At 39.7% G+C, this 14931-nt stretch overlaps 1 protein-coding gene across 1 annotated transcript; it reads left to right on the forward strand.

Annotated features, from left to right (window-relative positions):
* Nucleotides 1-1344: 1344 nt before the first annotated feature.
* Nucleotides 1345-6987, forward strand: RB195_000747 (uncharacterized protein; the record flags this gene model as incomplete). The annotated part of the gene is made up of 2 exons (XM_064197245.1): nt 1345-1482; nt 6763-6987. 2 exons carry the CDS (start codon nt 1345-1347, stop codon nt 6985-6987), a joined length of 363 nt encoding a protein of 120 aa, XP_064053126.1.
* Between the last annotated feature and the right edge of the window lie 7944 nt (nt 6988-14931).

A 14931-nucleotide genomic window follows, 5' to 3' on the forward strand; every position in this document is an offset into this window, starting at 1 on the left:
ATGGTTAAAAAAACACTGACTTGAAACAAAAAAAAAACACATCGGTCAGCCCCACTGAATAGCTCAGACACGTGTTCATAATCCTCAACCTATTCTGAGTTGAAGTGGACACGTTGGCGAATCCCAAACGGGTTGGTTAACGCCAGGCACTTCCTTGCTGGATGTGCCCAACAATCTTACGACCCCATTTACGTCACCTACTAAACTAGCAAACGGTAACGGGACTACGTTGAGCTGAAGAGGTCAATGAGATCTAAAAAAGTGTTGCAAATGTTCATTTTGTGCTAGTTCCACTACAAATTTACTTGAATAATTTTTCTGCGCCTTTACAGACGCTACTCGTAGCTACTCTATGATTTTTTATTACACGAATATCTTCCTCTAAAAACAGATAATCGATGAGAGTTTCAAAAATACGTCCATATTCCCTTTCTTTCTGCTTTGCGAGGTGCCTTGCATTTTTGAGGCAAGACATGACACCTCAGAATTACATTAGGCGAGATGTAAAGAGCAGGCATAAGATAACAGTGCAATAAAAACGAAATAATTTTCAGTCATAAGGGGATTCGGCCACGTTACCACAGGGTGCGTGTGATGTAGTATCACAGCATAAATTTGTTTTATGTATCAAAAAACAATCAGGTACACAGGTAAGCCCAGTTACAAGAACATCTTGGTTCACTTTCTCTCTACTCATCCATTTCAAATGAAGAAAGCGGTGATTATCAATATGAGGAGAGAAAAGAATCGTTACTTTTGGCTTGCGAAGTTGCTGTCTCTAATGGTTATGAAATCCGAACATGTGAAACAAGAGACAGTCACCGACGTGTACGAGCAGAACAGTTAGAAACTCTCACCACAGATGAAATATCTTTTGCTTTCCTTACACCTCCGATGAAATGAGCACTGCCATTAGGCGGTGTCTGAGGTGAGCAGAGTTAGATAGCTCCGTTTCGGTTGCGGAAATAGTACCGAAAAATTCAAAATGTCAGGTAGTTCGGAATCGCTTGTACGACACCATCTTGATAGCACCAAATAGTATTATTTGTCCCACAGATAATCCAGAAGACTGTTTGAAATCCGGTGTGATCTGCCTGATTTCTTGCACGAGCTGTAACGGCGAGTACGTAGGTGAAACGGCAGATGTTTGCATCAGAGAGCACGTGAACGCGAAGAAAAGGCTACGATGTCTTTAGGCGCCAACAGGACAAAAAAAAAACAGTAAGAAGTCGATTTTGAAATCAGGGTCCAAATCTTAGCGCACGAATCTAAAATGTTAGCTCGAAAATCGCTGGACGCATTTTGGATCCAAGCCAAAAACCCTAAAAAGAACCGCAATTGCGAATGTCTCTCTATGAAGGCGGGAGCTCGCATCATATCACGGATGGCTCTTCTGATCCGAATGAGACATTCAAATCATGTGATCTCGTGATCAATCAGTCAGCGTTCCATACTAGCCGTCTTCGATCCAAGGTGTCTAAGGTGAGCATTCAGTGAAGTCGCTAAGTTGGTGGTTGAGAAAATAGGCTTAAAGTTCGTCTGATTAGTTATTGAAAGATTTGTGGTTTAAAATGTGAATTGAATCGCTCATTTCAGGCTCTGAAGAAGGTGATTTTACCGAAAAGTTAGCCAATAAAATTATTTAATAACCTCGTGTACAGCTCATTAATGATCAATGCGACATCATACTATGACAACTTTCATTGAAAGTCGAACTTCCAAAAGTCATCTAGCTGATTTTTGTTATTTCATCAAGGGTTAGATATGTATCATCTACAAAATCAAGTACGTATCGTCTAAGAAGGACGGTGGGTCAGATTAAAAGCGTATCAGTGAAATAAAATTTATAAAGTAAAAGTTTGTAATAAGTTTGGAACTAAAATACTCGTCGAAAGTGTTGCGAGAGTATAAGGATAAAAGATAAAATGTCTGGCATTAATAGGTCCGCTCGCGATGCACCAGCGCGTTCACTTCAATTCTGAATCGCTTGAGATTTACGAACGTGTGTCTAGCCTATACAAGGACTTGCGAGGGTTATCAAGTCAGTGTGTTCATTCTTTCAGAGAAATCTGGTACCTATTTATACACCCTGGAGGGATGACTTGGCTTGGTTGGCTCGAGACCACTTTCGACTCGAGTCAGAGAAAAATATGGAGTGAGAGTGAAATTTCGATTGTCGCAATTTCTTCCAGAAACTATTAGAAAAGAAGCCGTGTTACCATTCATATGATCTACAAATTCGTAATGGATCATAAGCTTTTCTCCACCAATATTTGCAAGTCGTGAAGTTCTATTTTCGAGTTTCAAACTGTTCGTTCCGCAGGTCGCACATCAATCCGCTGCACAGGACAGTTTTTGCAACGAACAATAGACCTAACCACATAGATTAAATCAACCAGTGCTGTCAACCATTAAACCAGTCACACATTGCAATAAAATGACAGATTTTCAGAACACAGACAAAAAGAAAACTCGATGCATGATACAATTTAATGCAGCAGATTCATAGGGATTGATTTCTGATCCAAAACATCAATATAATATGATCGGACGTAAAGTACTGTAACCGAAAAAGAGGCGGAACACACTGGGCGCCATCAAACAACCGGTACCTCACTAGGTAACCGGTACCTTACTAAGCTGGTTGCACTATATTCCATTCCATCACTATCACCGCACATGTCACGAAAAGATGGCGGTGATTTGCATTACTAGATGATTTCTGGAAAGAAATTGTGAATGACTTTCTTTTATCTAGTTCATCCGTGATCCTATTGTAATTCTTCATTCCTGATTACTTTCCTATTCTGTAGTTCTGTAGCCCACCATCGTTGTCAATGTTGCTTCGATTCTCATTAGTTTTTCTTCTCTGAATGAAAAAAGTGCAGAAGAACATTCGTTCTTCATTTTATGATATCCGCCCAATCAAATAAAAAAACTGTAGAAAAGAAAATTCTTCCCTTTGTGTGAAAGTTGCAAGTCCAAAATATACATCATTTCATAGTGCAAATCAAGTGCATAAAAATGAATAATATCTTTTCTTCCTCCTCTGTTTTTCGTTTTTTTTAATCTCCTTCCTAGATTAAAAGAAATCACCTCAGCAGTACAATTCTTCTTTTTACAAGTTGTCGATAGTCAATTTAGCAATTTATGCCAATATTCAAGGAAAGTCGAACTTTCGCACTTCTTCTTATTCCATTTCTAGCTTCATGTCCTCAACCGGGTGAATACCATAGTGACATCTCTCCACCGCACCTGAGACTCATTTCATAGTGACCTGAACTCCCCCTCCTGAGCGTCTACCAGTTGTTATTAATTCGTGTGTGTGTGTCTCCTATGTGGTCGTAAACGCTGATGCTACCACACTACGAGACGGAGCCATTAAATGCCTCTTTCACTTCCTCTAATGCACTCTTCAGCAAATTTGTTTTTCTGCAGCTTCGGATTTCAGTGGCCAGGGCTACATTCTGTCTTTATTTCTCTGCTACGAATTCTATTTTAAAAAAAACAGAATCGAGGGATCACCTCATCATTCGCATCTTTATCGCTTACTTATTGCTTTACTTATCGAGAGACTTCTGCTCTCATCACTAATAGTGTGGATTGAGTGCCGTAAAGCACAACTGTCTAGTCTCTTCATTTAAGCCAGACTTCATTCAATCTTCTGGAAGTTGATTATTAGCACATTTGAATGACAATCGGAACTCAAAATTTTTCTTTGTCACTTAGATAGATCTCTTCCATAAGTTCTGAACAATCTTGGTTATCGGAAGCCCACCTTGAGGTGTTCACACTTAGTAGTTTTCTTAGCAAGTCCAATATTCTTAAAGGCGACCCTCTCACTTTTGATTGATTTGCCTGAGCAATAACCAAGATTGGTTTTGATCCTTCCTTATTAATTCTTTACTTTTACGGCGTCATAGTTAGAGCCTGGAAAATCAAGGCCATCCGCGACTTATCCTCTCAAGTGCCTCATCACCCCACAGAAACTATTCAAACGATTGGCAAAGTCAAAAACTGACACATGACCTAGTGCTTACATATTTAATAACTCTCGTGACGTAAAGGACAACCACGTACCACAACTCTGAGTCACAGAGAGGTTTATAAGGACCCTCGCCTCGTAGATGAAAACCCTTGCAGATCATGATATGGTGGGAATTCGTTTGTGATCGCAATGCACTCATCCTTTGAAATCAGATTGACACAAACCTTTTCTCTGCTGTTTTATCCGAGTTCTTGACGGGTTCCTGTACATGGAGCGAAGTCGCTCGTACAAAATATAATTTATGAGTACAGAAAGGGAAAGGGGCACAAAATGAAATCCCTTTGTGGCCATATAATTTGAAAGAAGATGATGCCACAAAGGAGAGGCAGAAGTAGCACAGAGATAAACGGTTCTGCTGTGACTACAGGGGCAATGGTCCCAATAGTCCTAGGTACCGTCGAGCCTATCAATCCTGCAGGGTCAATGAATAGGTACCAGACTCCTCCGAGAGGATAAAAGACTGAACCCCTCAAGTTAGTACATAGGTCGCAACGCATCCACAAACTTCAAACGATTCTGAATTGGAGTAGAACACAATCGAAATGGATTGATGAACTCTAAAACTTTCTCCTTCATCCATTCCCCACGAAAGAATCACTACGTTGCATCAAAAAACAGCTTGTTTCTGCTCTTACTTAAATTCTATTATACAAAAACAATTCCCCTTCTACTGCGAAAAAAGCATCATCAACTGAGATGTTCTTCTTGGCGAACTAACTGCAAATAGTGACTGCCTGATAGAAATTTTTAAACAGGAGGAGCAGGTTTAATTAAGAACTTCGTCTTTTTGTTATCCAGGATTTTGCTAGCAATTAGTTTGGGATTTTGAAAAGAATAGAAAGAAATTGTCACCCAACCAATTATCACAGAACAAATCCACAGATCCACAGTCCACAGATCTAAACCAGGACGACACATATGAGTGTTCTCTTGTCATTCTTATTGCCTAACGTTTTTGGAAGCTGAATGAATGATTCCTTTTGTGGCATTAGAAAGCTTGGTGAACTTGATGAGGTTTTGAGAAGTACTTGTTCTGTTCTCTGTAGATAGCATACAAGCGTGCAGCTTAAAGGCATCACCCCACGAATCTGAGGTGGTGCAGGTTTCAGGTGGAGTATTCTTATAAGGAGAGGAGGGTGATTCCGTCCATTTCTTCCTAATTGCCATAAAAAAACGGCCCGGAAGATGCGGCGCCGCACAAGGCTGGCGCGCTCCAGTCGAATTCCTTGTGGGAAATAGTGCGCCAGAACGCCCGAAGCCGTTTCTTCCGGGCCGTTTTTTTTACGGCAATTGGGAAGAAATAGACGGAATCAATCTCCTCCCCATAATCTACTATGCCGTACACGAATACTCCACCTGAAATCCGTACTACCTCAGATTCGTGGGGTGATGCCTTTAAACAATCCTCTATTATTGATTTCCTTGTTACATCATCTTCCGTTTCATTCAGCTTGTTGACATGCGTTAGTGACTTTTCTAATATATTTGCCCTGCGATTATGCTGAGAAAAAGAATTTCCTACGTGCTGCCACAAAAGCAGCGTTCATAAGTTTCTATACTGATTATTTTCCACTACTAAGCAGAATTCGAGACGATGAACTCAAGTACTGTAACGAAAACAAATATCAGTCCTCATAAATCTGGGAATGAGAAATCTCATGGATCCGAGTGCTCTATTATCGAGAGCGACAACGAGCGGTTACGGCGCGGTTTGCTACTATCTTGCACCACATTCACGCTAAACCTCTTAAATCAACAGCTAGGAAGAGTGTTCAAGAGAAAAAGCCAGAACGCGTGTTTTACCTCGGCAACGGGGCAGTTAAACCCATCATGGAGATCGGAAATCTTTTAATAAGAAAGTAAAAATAGTAATTTCCTTCCTACTGCTCACCAATATAAGTACATTAATTGTAATTGACTACTTTCGTACAGTTTGTCAGGTCGAGGAAATGGACAAGCGCTGGCCGCAATGATAGCTAAAGTGGGAGGACAGCGTGTGACGACATGAAGAACACCGTGCTTTAATCCAATCAACTTACCAAAAGACCGCAGCAGTAAACTGGTTTGCATGTGCCAAAGTTGTGTGGTTGATCTAATCTTTTATTATCGCTAGCCACGAAGAAGCTCAACTAATAATCATTGGACCTATTATCGGCGATAAAAATGTCTCGGTGATAGTTTGTTAGACGTCCCATCTCAGTAAGCTGAGACAGAACCTCCGCGATAGCCTTTGCTTAGTGAAAAAAAACGAGCACAGCTTTAATACCAATATAAACAAGCATAGTTCTGCAATTATATTCTCTATAACACTGTCAAACAAGATTTAGAAATTATGTTCCTTCTAAAGTAAAGTTAATAGAAAACCAGAAAGTTATATATATTGTTATATCCGATGATGCACAAGCAATACTGTTTTTTTTTCTCTCCTCTCTCAAATTTCGAAACAAACAGGAAAATTAAAGCAGCGTCATGTTAACCCAATTTTTGACATATGACATAAATATATAATATGTAAGTATTAGGTTGGTGCAAAAGAAATGTAGGTTTTTTTTGTTTTATTAGTTTCAACACTATTTTTTTTTTGATAAACTAAGGCTTTTTTTTACGAGGTATTATACATTGTTGGAAAGCTTATTATATGAGTTTTCTAAATATGTATATGGAATTTAATTCAAGTCGCTTATTATAAAAAATAATTTGGTTTTTATTTTCAGATGTCTAATCGCAATGTTCGTCAAATTTACTTCTACGAGTTCAAACTGGGCCGGACTGCCGCTCAAACCGCTCGAAATATCAACGAAGTATGGGGCCAGGGAAGTAGCAACGAATGCACAGCACAACGTTGGTTCCAAAAGTTTCGTGCCGGCAACACCAGCCTCGAAGACGAATCGCATGGCAGCCGTCCACTAATCCTTGATAACTTTTCTGAACTTTTCTGAACCCGGGTGAAACAATTACAGCAGAAAAGTACCGCCAGCAAATCGACGAAATGCACCAGTGAAACTGCGAAGTTCATGGCCGGCATTGATCAATAGAAAAGGAGCAATCCTACTTCATGAAAACGCTAGACCTCACGTCTCATTGATCGCACGGCAAAAGCTGCATGAGTTGAACTATGAAACTCTGGATCATCCACCATACTCGCCAGACCTTTCGCCTACTCAGTTTCACTTTTTCAAGCACCTTGATAACTTCTTGCGGGAGAAACACTTCGGAAACCAAGACGATGCAGAAACTGCCTTCGATGAGTTCATCGCTTCTAGAACCCCACGCTTTTATGATATTGGCATTAAGAAGCTCGTTTCTCGTTAGCAAAAGTGCATTAATTGTAATGGAGATTACTTTGACTAAATAAATTTTTTTAGATCTGAGTTATATTAACTTAGATTTTAGGTAGAAAAAATTGCATTTTTTTGCACCAACCTAATAATTGTAGATATCTAGTCGAATCAATCTCAGTATGCTATCATGTAATTGTGGAAAAGGATGCTGGAAAAAATCGAGGCAACCGTGTTGTGGCTAAGAACACCTAACATATAATAGAGTCAAAACATATACAAACAAAACATAAACATGACACTTTGTAGGGACATCGAGTATGGTGCAGTCGCGTAAGAGGTTGCGCTCGAAGCGGTGCGATGGAGCGTAGCGGGAAAGGATCGAGAGAGGACCCTTCCTATCAGAATTCATTGCTGATGGCCCCATCTCGATTCCAATCGCTTCCTCCAACGTGTCGCTTCTAACGCAGCCGCTTACGCAACTGCACAATGCTTGATGTCGTTTTTACCCAACTATATACGATAGTATGCAAACAAGCCATCCACTTCCCTCCTAGAAACCGAAAAATGCTGGCTTCAGAGAGGAATGAACCAGATGATGAGTGGGTATCAGAGGAGACGCAGTCAAATGGAGTTGTATCCGAGAAAACATCAAACAGCTAAAAAATTTACTTGAGATTATATTCTTAACTATAAATTCTCTTTTTCCTCTCTATTTATTTCTGGCTTCTAACTCTAACTATAAGTGCAACCTCAGTTTGCCTTGACTACAAAGAAAAAGTAGTTGGATCAGCGGTAATCTGGATTATGACCTCCTCCTTTTAGACTATTCGGTGCCCAAACCATCACTCTTTGCTCCCTCATATATCAGAACGGTATTTCGGTGGATTATTGATTAGCTGTAGTTTTTTCTATTTTGTCACACCATCAATGAAAACAGATGTAATCGAATGCATGCAATAATTTCATTTTGATCTCCGGAAGAGTGAATGAATTGTGGCTTATGTGAAGAGACTGGACAGCTGTGCTTTACCGCACCTAATCCTTATCACTGACGATAAGAGCAGAACAGTCTCTCGATAAACAAAGCTTTTTGTTGTTTTTTTTTCAAAAATAGAATTGGTAACAAGGAAGTAAAAACAGAAGTAAACACAAATTTACAAAATACACAACTAGCATAATACTGTGGAGGGAAACGTTTTCAAATTTCACTAGAACCTAAATCACTTTCCAGTCGTTACGTTCACCAGAATGCTGGCTTCAGAGAGGAATGAACCAGATGATATCGCTGCTATTGCAGATATAAAATATCGCTGCTTTTTTGTTGCGAACTTTTTTTCAAATGGAAGTGCATAGTAAGAATAAAAATATAGTTAAAGTACTAGCAAGCGCAGACCCAGTCGGATAGCAACGATCTGAAAGCTTGCCCATTTGCGTCGGTGGTTACGGTTGGGGTGGGACCCTCGTTAGCTCTAATCGAATTCCAGAGATGTGTAGAGGTCCTGTCGCGCAACTTTCTCGCAACCGTTATCATTTGCACAGTTAGGTCATGTCATGTCACCTTTATTTACTTATTTTCCTTGAAAAAGTGAAGGTTAGAAGTTCAGAGGCGTCACCCCGCGAATCCGGGGTACGGTGCGGGTTTCAGGTGGAGTATGCCTATACGGAGTCGTAGATTATGGATAGGGGGGGGGAGAGATGATTCAGTACACTTTTTCCTAATTGTTGTAAAAAACGGCCCGGAAGATGCGGCGTCGAGCGTTCCAGCGCGCCATTTTCTACAACGAGTTGGATTGGAGCGCGCCAGCCTTGTGTCGCGCCGCATCTTCCGGGCCGTTTTTTACGGCAATTAGGAAGAAATGACAGAGTCACCCTCCTCTCCATAATCTGCGACCCCGTATAGGCATAACCCACCGCAGCACTCCAGATTCGTGGGGTGATGCCTTTAAAGGAAGGTAGCTAAAGGTCTAGGAAGTTTGTGGTGAAGTTTGCAGTTTGAATCATTGTAGTCCATAGTTTTAATATTACACCAACACCTACGGCTACACCAATTAGAAGAGTTCGGGTAGACGAATTGGCGTTGATTGATCGGTTCTACAGATATTAGGGAAGTTATATAGCGAAATTAAATTCTCCTCTTTTTCAGGCTCAGCTTTAGTGAGATATCCCATATTTTTTCCGGCTAACGAAGTGAAACTGACACAGGCCTTGTTACAGCATACATTTTAGTACTGTGAGTGATACTCATTTTTAGTGGAATCTGCTGTTGGAATATTGGGGAAATTTGAATTATAAAAATGAGGGATAATATGGTGCTGATCAGTCATTAGCATCATCGATCAAGCATTATCGTTTGGGATGACGTGATGGGATAGAACGTGTTCGAGCTAAGTTCAGAACGAGATGTGGATGTTTATGATCGCATACGTTTCCGAATCAATTACCAGTAATACAAACCGATATAACAAATCCTTGTCCTTATGGTCCTCGAAAAGTTTGCTATCAATTCATCAACCCAGGAAGGTTGGAAGGATTTATTTGACTTGAGCAATTTCTAAAGCACAGTTGGCCTGGGACCCTCTTATCCCGGGGAAGACTTATACAGGGTGCAGGGCGACAACCAAGTGGTTTTGAAATTGCTATTACTTGAGCAGAAGGAGCGTGTTACCATGCTCTACTGTTTGCATTCAGGAAGCCTTGGACACTAGAGCAACGAGAATTGAGTGCGATTGTTTTGCTAGAAGTGGCGAGAGGCGAGAACGGCGGTTCACCGTGAACATCACCCGTGAACGTTCAGTATCAATCGAAATGACACTGTTCCTGCGCATGGAATAATCCCACATTGGGTTTATACTTCCAGAACAGGAGGCTCAATAGTCGAAAAAACGACCGCTTCACTGTTAATCTGCTGTACGTACTGCACAGGAAGTTGCAATGGTCAGACAAACAAATACGGAAAACGGCCATCACATGTCAGATTTAATTTTCCGTTTATTTGATGTTCATGAATTATTAAAATGCCTTATTCTTACCTATTTTGTAGTTTTGTCAACAAATTTTCGAAGCAAAAACTTACGATTTACTACTATTCAAAAACACTTGGTTCCCACGCCGCACCTTGTACTTTCTTAAAACTTAAACGCATCACCCCACGAATCTGAGGTGGTACGGATTTCACGTGGAATATTCGTATACGGGATCGCAGATTATGGAGAGGTGGGTGATTCCGTCCATTTCTTTTTAATGCGCCACCACACACGGCTGGCGCGCTCGAATCAAACTCTTTGTAGAAAATAGTGCGCCGGAACGAACGAAGCCGTATATTCCGGGCCGTTTTCTACGGTAATTAGGAAGAAATGAACGATATCACCCTCCTCCCCATAATCTACGACCCCGTATATGAATACTCCATTGGAAATCCGTACCACTCCAGATTCGTGGAGTGATGCCTTTAAATCAGACGAATTTCTTAGAACTTCCCCGTTCACCAGTCAATTCACTTTATTTGCTATCCACCATCTTGGTTCTGTCTTCGACTGGGAAGTTCGCAAAACTTAGAATAAATATGCCCTGAGTGCATTTAAGGCCAAGGAACAAAAATGACAGCCCTCGTGTGAAGGGCGACGCAATCAGTGCTTATCATAATTACACATGAGGACACTTGATAACGCCCGACACTTCGATTTCGTTAGAAACGTTTACGGCCAGATTTAAGATACTGAATTACATGGTAGAATTCAGTACCGACCAGAAGAGCTATTGGTAGAAGGGTAAATAAGACCGTATGAAAGGATACAAAAGGTTCAGTATAACTCTCACAAGCGAACGCTGTTCTTTGTTTTCTTTTTATTCGTTATTAATGAATGAATGGATAAACGAATGAATGAACGAATGGATGAAACTGAATTGTGACGTGATTGTGGTTTAATATGTAGCCTTAATTGATTTGCTTGAGCAAACTAATTAATTAGCTACTAAATTAGCTAAAATTAACTGCTAAATAATAATAGTAATAACTAGGTAGCTAATTGAACATGGGCACTACTAAGAGATTTTGGTTTAGTTTGACTTTTTGGATGGAGTACACCTCGAGTTTTAAATCTGTGTTTGAATCAATGCATCAGTCATTCAAGCTTTACTAACTGTTTCCGAAATCAAACTGTCACTGGAATGCGATGCGTCTACAATCTCATACAAGTTGCGCTTGAGCAGAATTAGAAATTAAGCGTAGAAATGTTTGACCTGGGCTCTGGAATGTTAATCAGTCGAGGAAAATTTACATTTTGCTGACTTGACCAATAGAAGATCTAGTTTTAGTGCATTACTGCAGGTATTTAAAGGTTTCTCTGTAAAGTTTATTTCAGCTGAGAATATTCTAACCCATAAAAAAAGAACTCCTTCCTAAAAAAAATTAAGATTCACTCTTTTTCTGGAGCTCATCAACCACTCATCAACTCAATTAAATATCGATTATTTTCTGTCTTTTTTCTCAAACAGAAAACTGTTACAATTTTCTCTGTAATAAAACAGGTTTGAGAGCGAATAACAGTCAACATCTGAAGAATGATGTATGCTTCCCACATCATAAATGTAGGGGAATTATGAGTTAAGTTTCTTAAGTTTTGAACTTGATTAACTTTTCAGAAAGGTGTTGCGGTGAAATGAAAACTACTCTGGAAATTATTTGTAAAATCACCAGATATTTTTTCACTTAAAGGCATCACCCCACGAATCTGAGATGGTGCAGATTTCAGGTGGAGTATTCTTGTAAGGGATAGTAGATTATGGAGAGAAGGGTGATTCCGTCCATTTCTTCCTAATTGCCGTAAAAACGGCTCGGAAGATGCGGCGCTGCACAAGGCTGGCGCGCCCCAGTCGAACTCCTTGTAGAAAAAAGTGCGCCAGAACGCCCGAAGCCTTATCTTATGGGCCGTTTTTTACGGCAATTAGGAAGAAATGGACGAAATCACTTCCTCTCCATAATCTACTATCCCGTATACGAATACTCCACCTGAAATCCGTACCACCTCAGATTCGTGGAGTGCTGCCTTTAAAGTTTTGTTACGGAATCATAGCTTCCGGGCCCTTTATCGTCTGATTTTTGCGATCATCTGGGAGTTATAATGAGAATAGTTGACCCTTGTACAAACTTCTTTTATGTTTGCTCCTCCGCACCACAGAAAGCGATGATGAAAATACTGCACTGCTAAGATTACGACATCGATAGTTCTCCTCCATTGTCCAGCAAATGACTGGAATATCTTCTCTGGGATCAATCTCCAAATTTAGGGAATCGTTGAATTTCCTTGCACCTTCCTTGATATGTATAATCAATCATTCATATAGTATTGCTCTTATGACCTACCGATAACGACGACACCAGAAATACTCTATTTTCTCACCGATAAAACCGCGAAACCTATAGAGGAATCATTATTCGAATGATAACAATGGTACTTCGCCAGAATCTTCAAGTGCATATGACAATGATGAGTTCTGTCTTGGTTGAGAATTCTTCTTCATTGCCCTCTCTTCGACCGTCTGAAAGGCATCAGCGATAATCCTTGCTCGGTTTGACGACGAAATCGATATCTCCATTTCGACTTCTTTTCAACTGTACGAAAAAAGAAGCCAAGAACCCCTTATCGTCTATGTGTCCATGATTACAGTTTTCATTATGGACACAGTAAGAATTGTACGGGGATAGTAACTGGCTTAGTATTCGGTTTAGTTTTTCTTTTTTTTTTATTTGTACGCGGGGAACCCACGGTAGGATCTAACGGCAAAGAAAAACGGCCTAAGATGTAAGAATCAAGCGTATCCGCTAAAAAGTAGTCAGGGTCGAATAATCGGGGGTCTCGGCGAGTTCAAAGGATATGATGTGCATTATGTAGATGAAGAGACCATGGCGAGCTATTTTTTGGACGAAAACCCTGCTTGGGGTTTGATTTTTTTCTTCTACGGATGACACTTTTACCGAAGTGAAAGTCAGGAGGAAGAATGTATGACTTATAACACAGCTACAGAAGGACAAAATCAGTAATTATGACCCTTAGTCATAATCATTGTGAATCATTCCGACCCTTAGCCAATGTCAACGGTTTGCACACCAGTGCGCAATGATTAACTTTTTTTTTTCTAGTGATTTCCTGATTTCCTCTGGAGTGCTATAGTAGGTCAAAAAACCTTGCTTTTTCTAGCACGAGTGCCTCGCAACCGCACCATTTTTGGACGCAAATCTTTAGGTGGGTGGTCTTTAATGCTATATCTGTCATTCTCGACCAAACTCGAAATAAAACATGAGAACGTTATGCGAGCGGGTCACCTGAATCAACACCTATACCATGTTCATGATACATGCCATTCAATTATGTTTAGATTGAGTAGAAGTGTTATCGCACTTTAGCGATAATGAAGCACTTCTCTCTCTGATTGCTTTTGAAGTCATTTGAACCGACGCATTTTTTACCCTATTATTTCATTTTATTATTTCTACGAGGCCCTTTTTTCATTAGAGTTCCTTGTTTTCTCCCCTTCTTCGTTTTTTCTGAAACAAAAAAAAAACATTCGTATTTAGTACTTCTATTTAGGTATATTACATAGTATTTTCATATTTATTTCTACTTATTTGTATTTGACAGAATTGGCAGATCCTCGGCCATTCCATCATCAAAACGAAAGATTTTTCTTATAAACGTAAAAGAAGATCTAAAAACGATAAAGAATGATGTGGCTATGCACCAGCAGTGAGCGTACTTTTTTTCGGGAATGTAGAGCAAATTTCCCACCATAATCATATTAAATAGGTCAAGACAACCTTTGCAAAATTTTTGTTTTCGCAACCCTAATAAAGGACATTCAAAGGACATTTGTCCGGGATAGTTGGTGATTTTTTTAGTGACAATATCGTCAAAATTGAAGATCGATTGTTGCGCTCTGTATTTTGTGAACATCAATGGTAACATCAAAAATTATTTTTCGACTAACACAGGCATTAGAAGATTTTGCACGCACAAGAGCAAATATCTGCCGAGGAAATATGAAGAGATCTAGATAATTGCAGTAGGTACTTGAATAATTAGTTGATATTTGTGGATTTTTTGATTTTTTTCTTTTAACCATAGTTACCTACATATGTAGCGCCTTACAGTAGTTCTGTTCATAAAGGACCGTTGTGGCACCGGTTGTCATGTAGATTACCATATCATGACTGTCCATACCCACTTCCATATTATCTTTATTTGTGAAAGGTCCTGCAAGTTGACCCAAGAAACAGATTCAAAAATCAGCAAGAAATCTTGTAAGACAAAAGAGATAAGATTTAGCATGTATCAGACTTTTCACAAAAAAATTAGTTATTATCACAAAAAAATTAAAAACAAAAAAATAGCTATAATAATTGCTGTAATTGGAGAAAGGAATCTGGTCAGATTTATGTTTTTTTTTTGTTGTGCGGACGAGGTTTTGGTGAAAGTTTATGTTGATCCAACGTTTCGACAACCCTGCCTTTATCAACGGCATGAAAATGAGTCGAGGTTTTTTGATACTATGCATTCCCCATCTAACACTCCTCGCTCCTTGCAAAGCCTCTATATCGTTTTTAGT

The sequence above is a fragment of the Necator americanus genome, chromosome IV, assembly GCF_031761385.1.
Source record: "Necator americanus strain Aroian chromosome IV, whole genome shotgun sequence".
Lineage (NCBI taxonomy): Eukaryota > Metazoa > Nematoda > Chromadorea > Rhabditida > Ancylostomatidae > Necator > Necator americanus.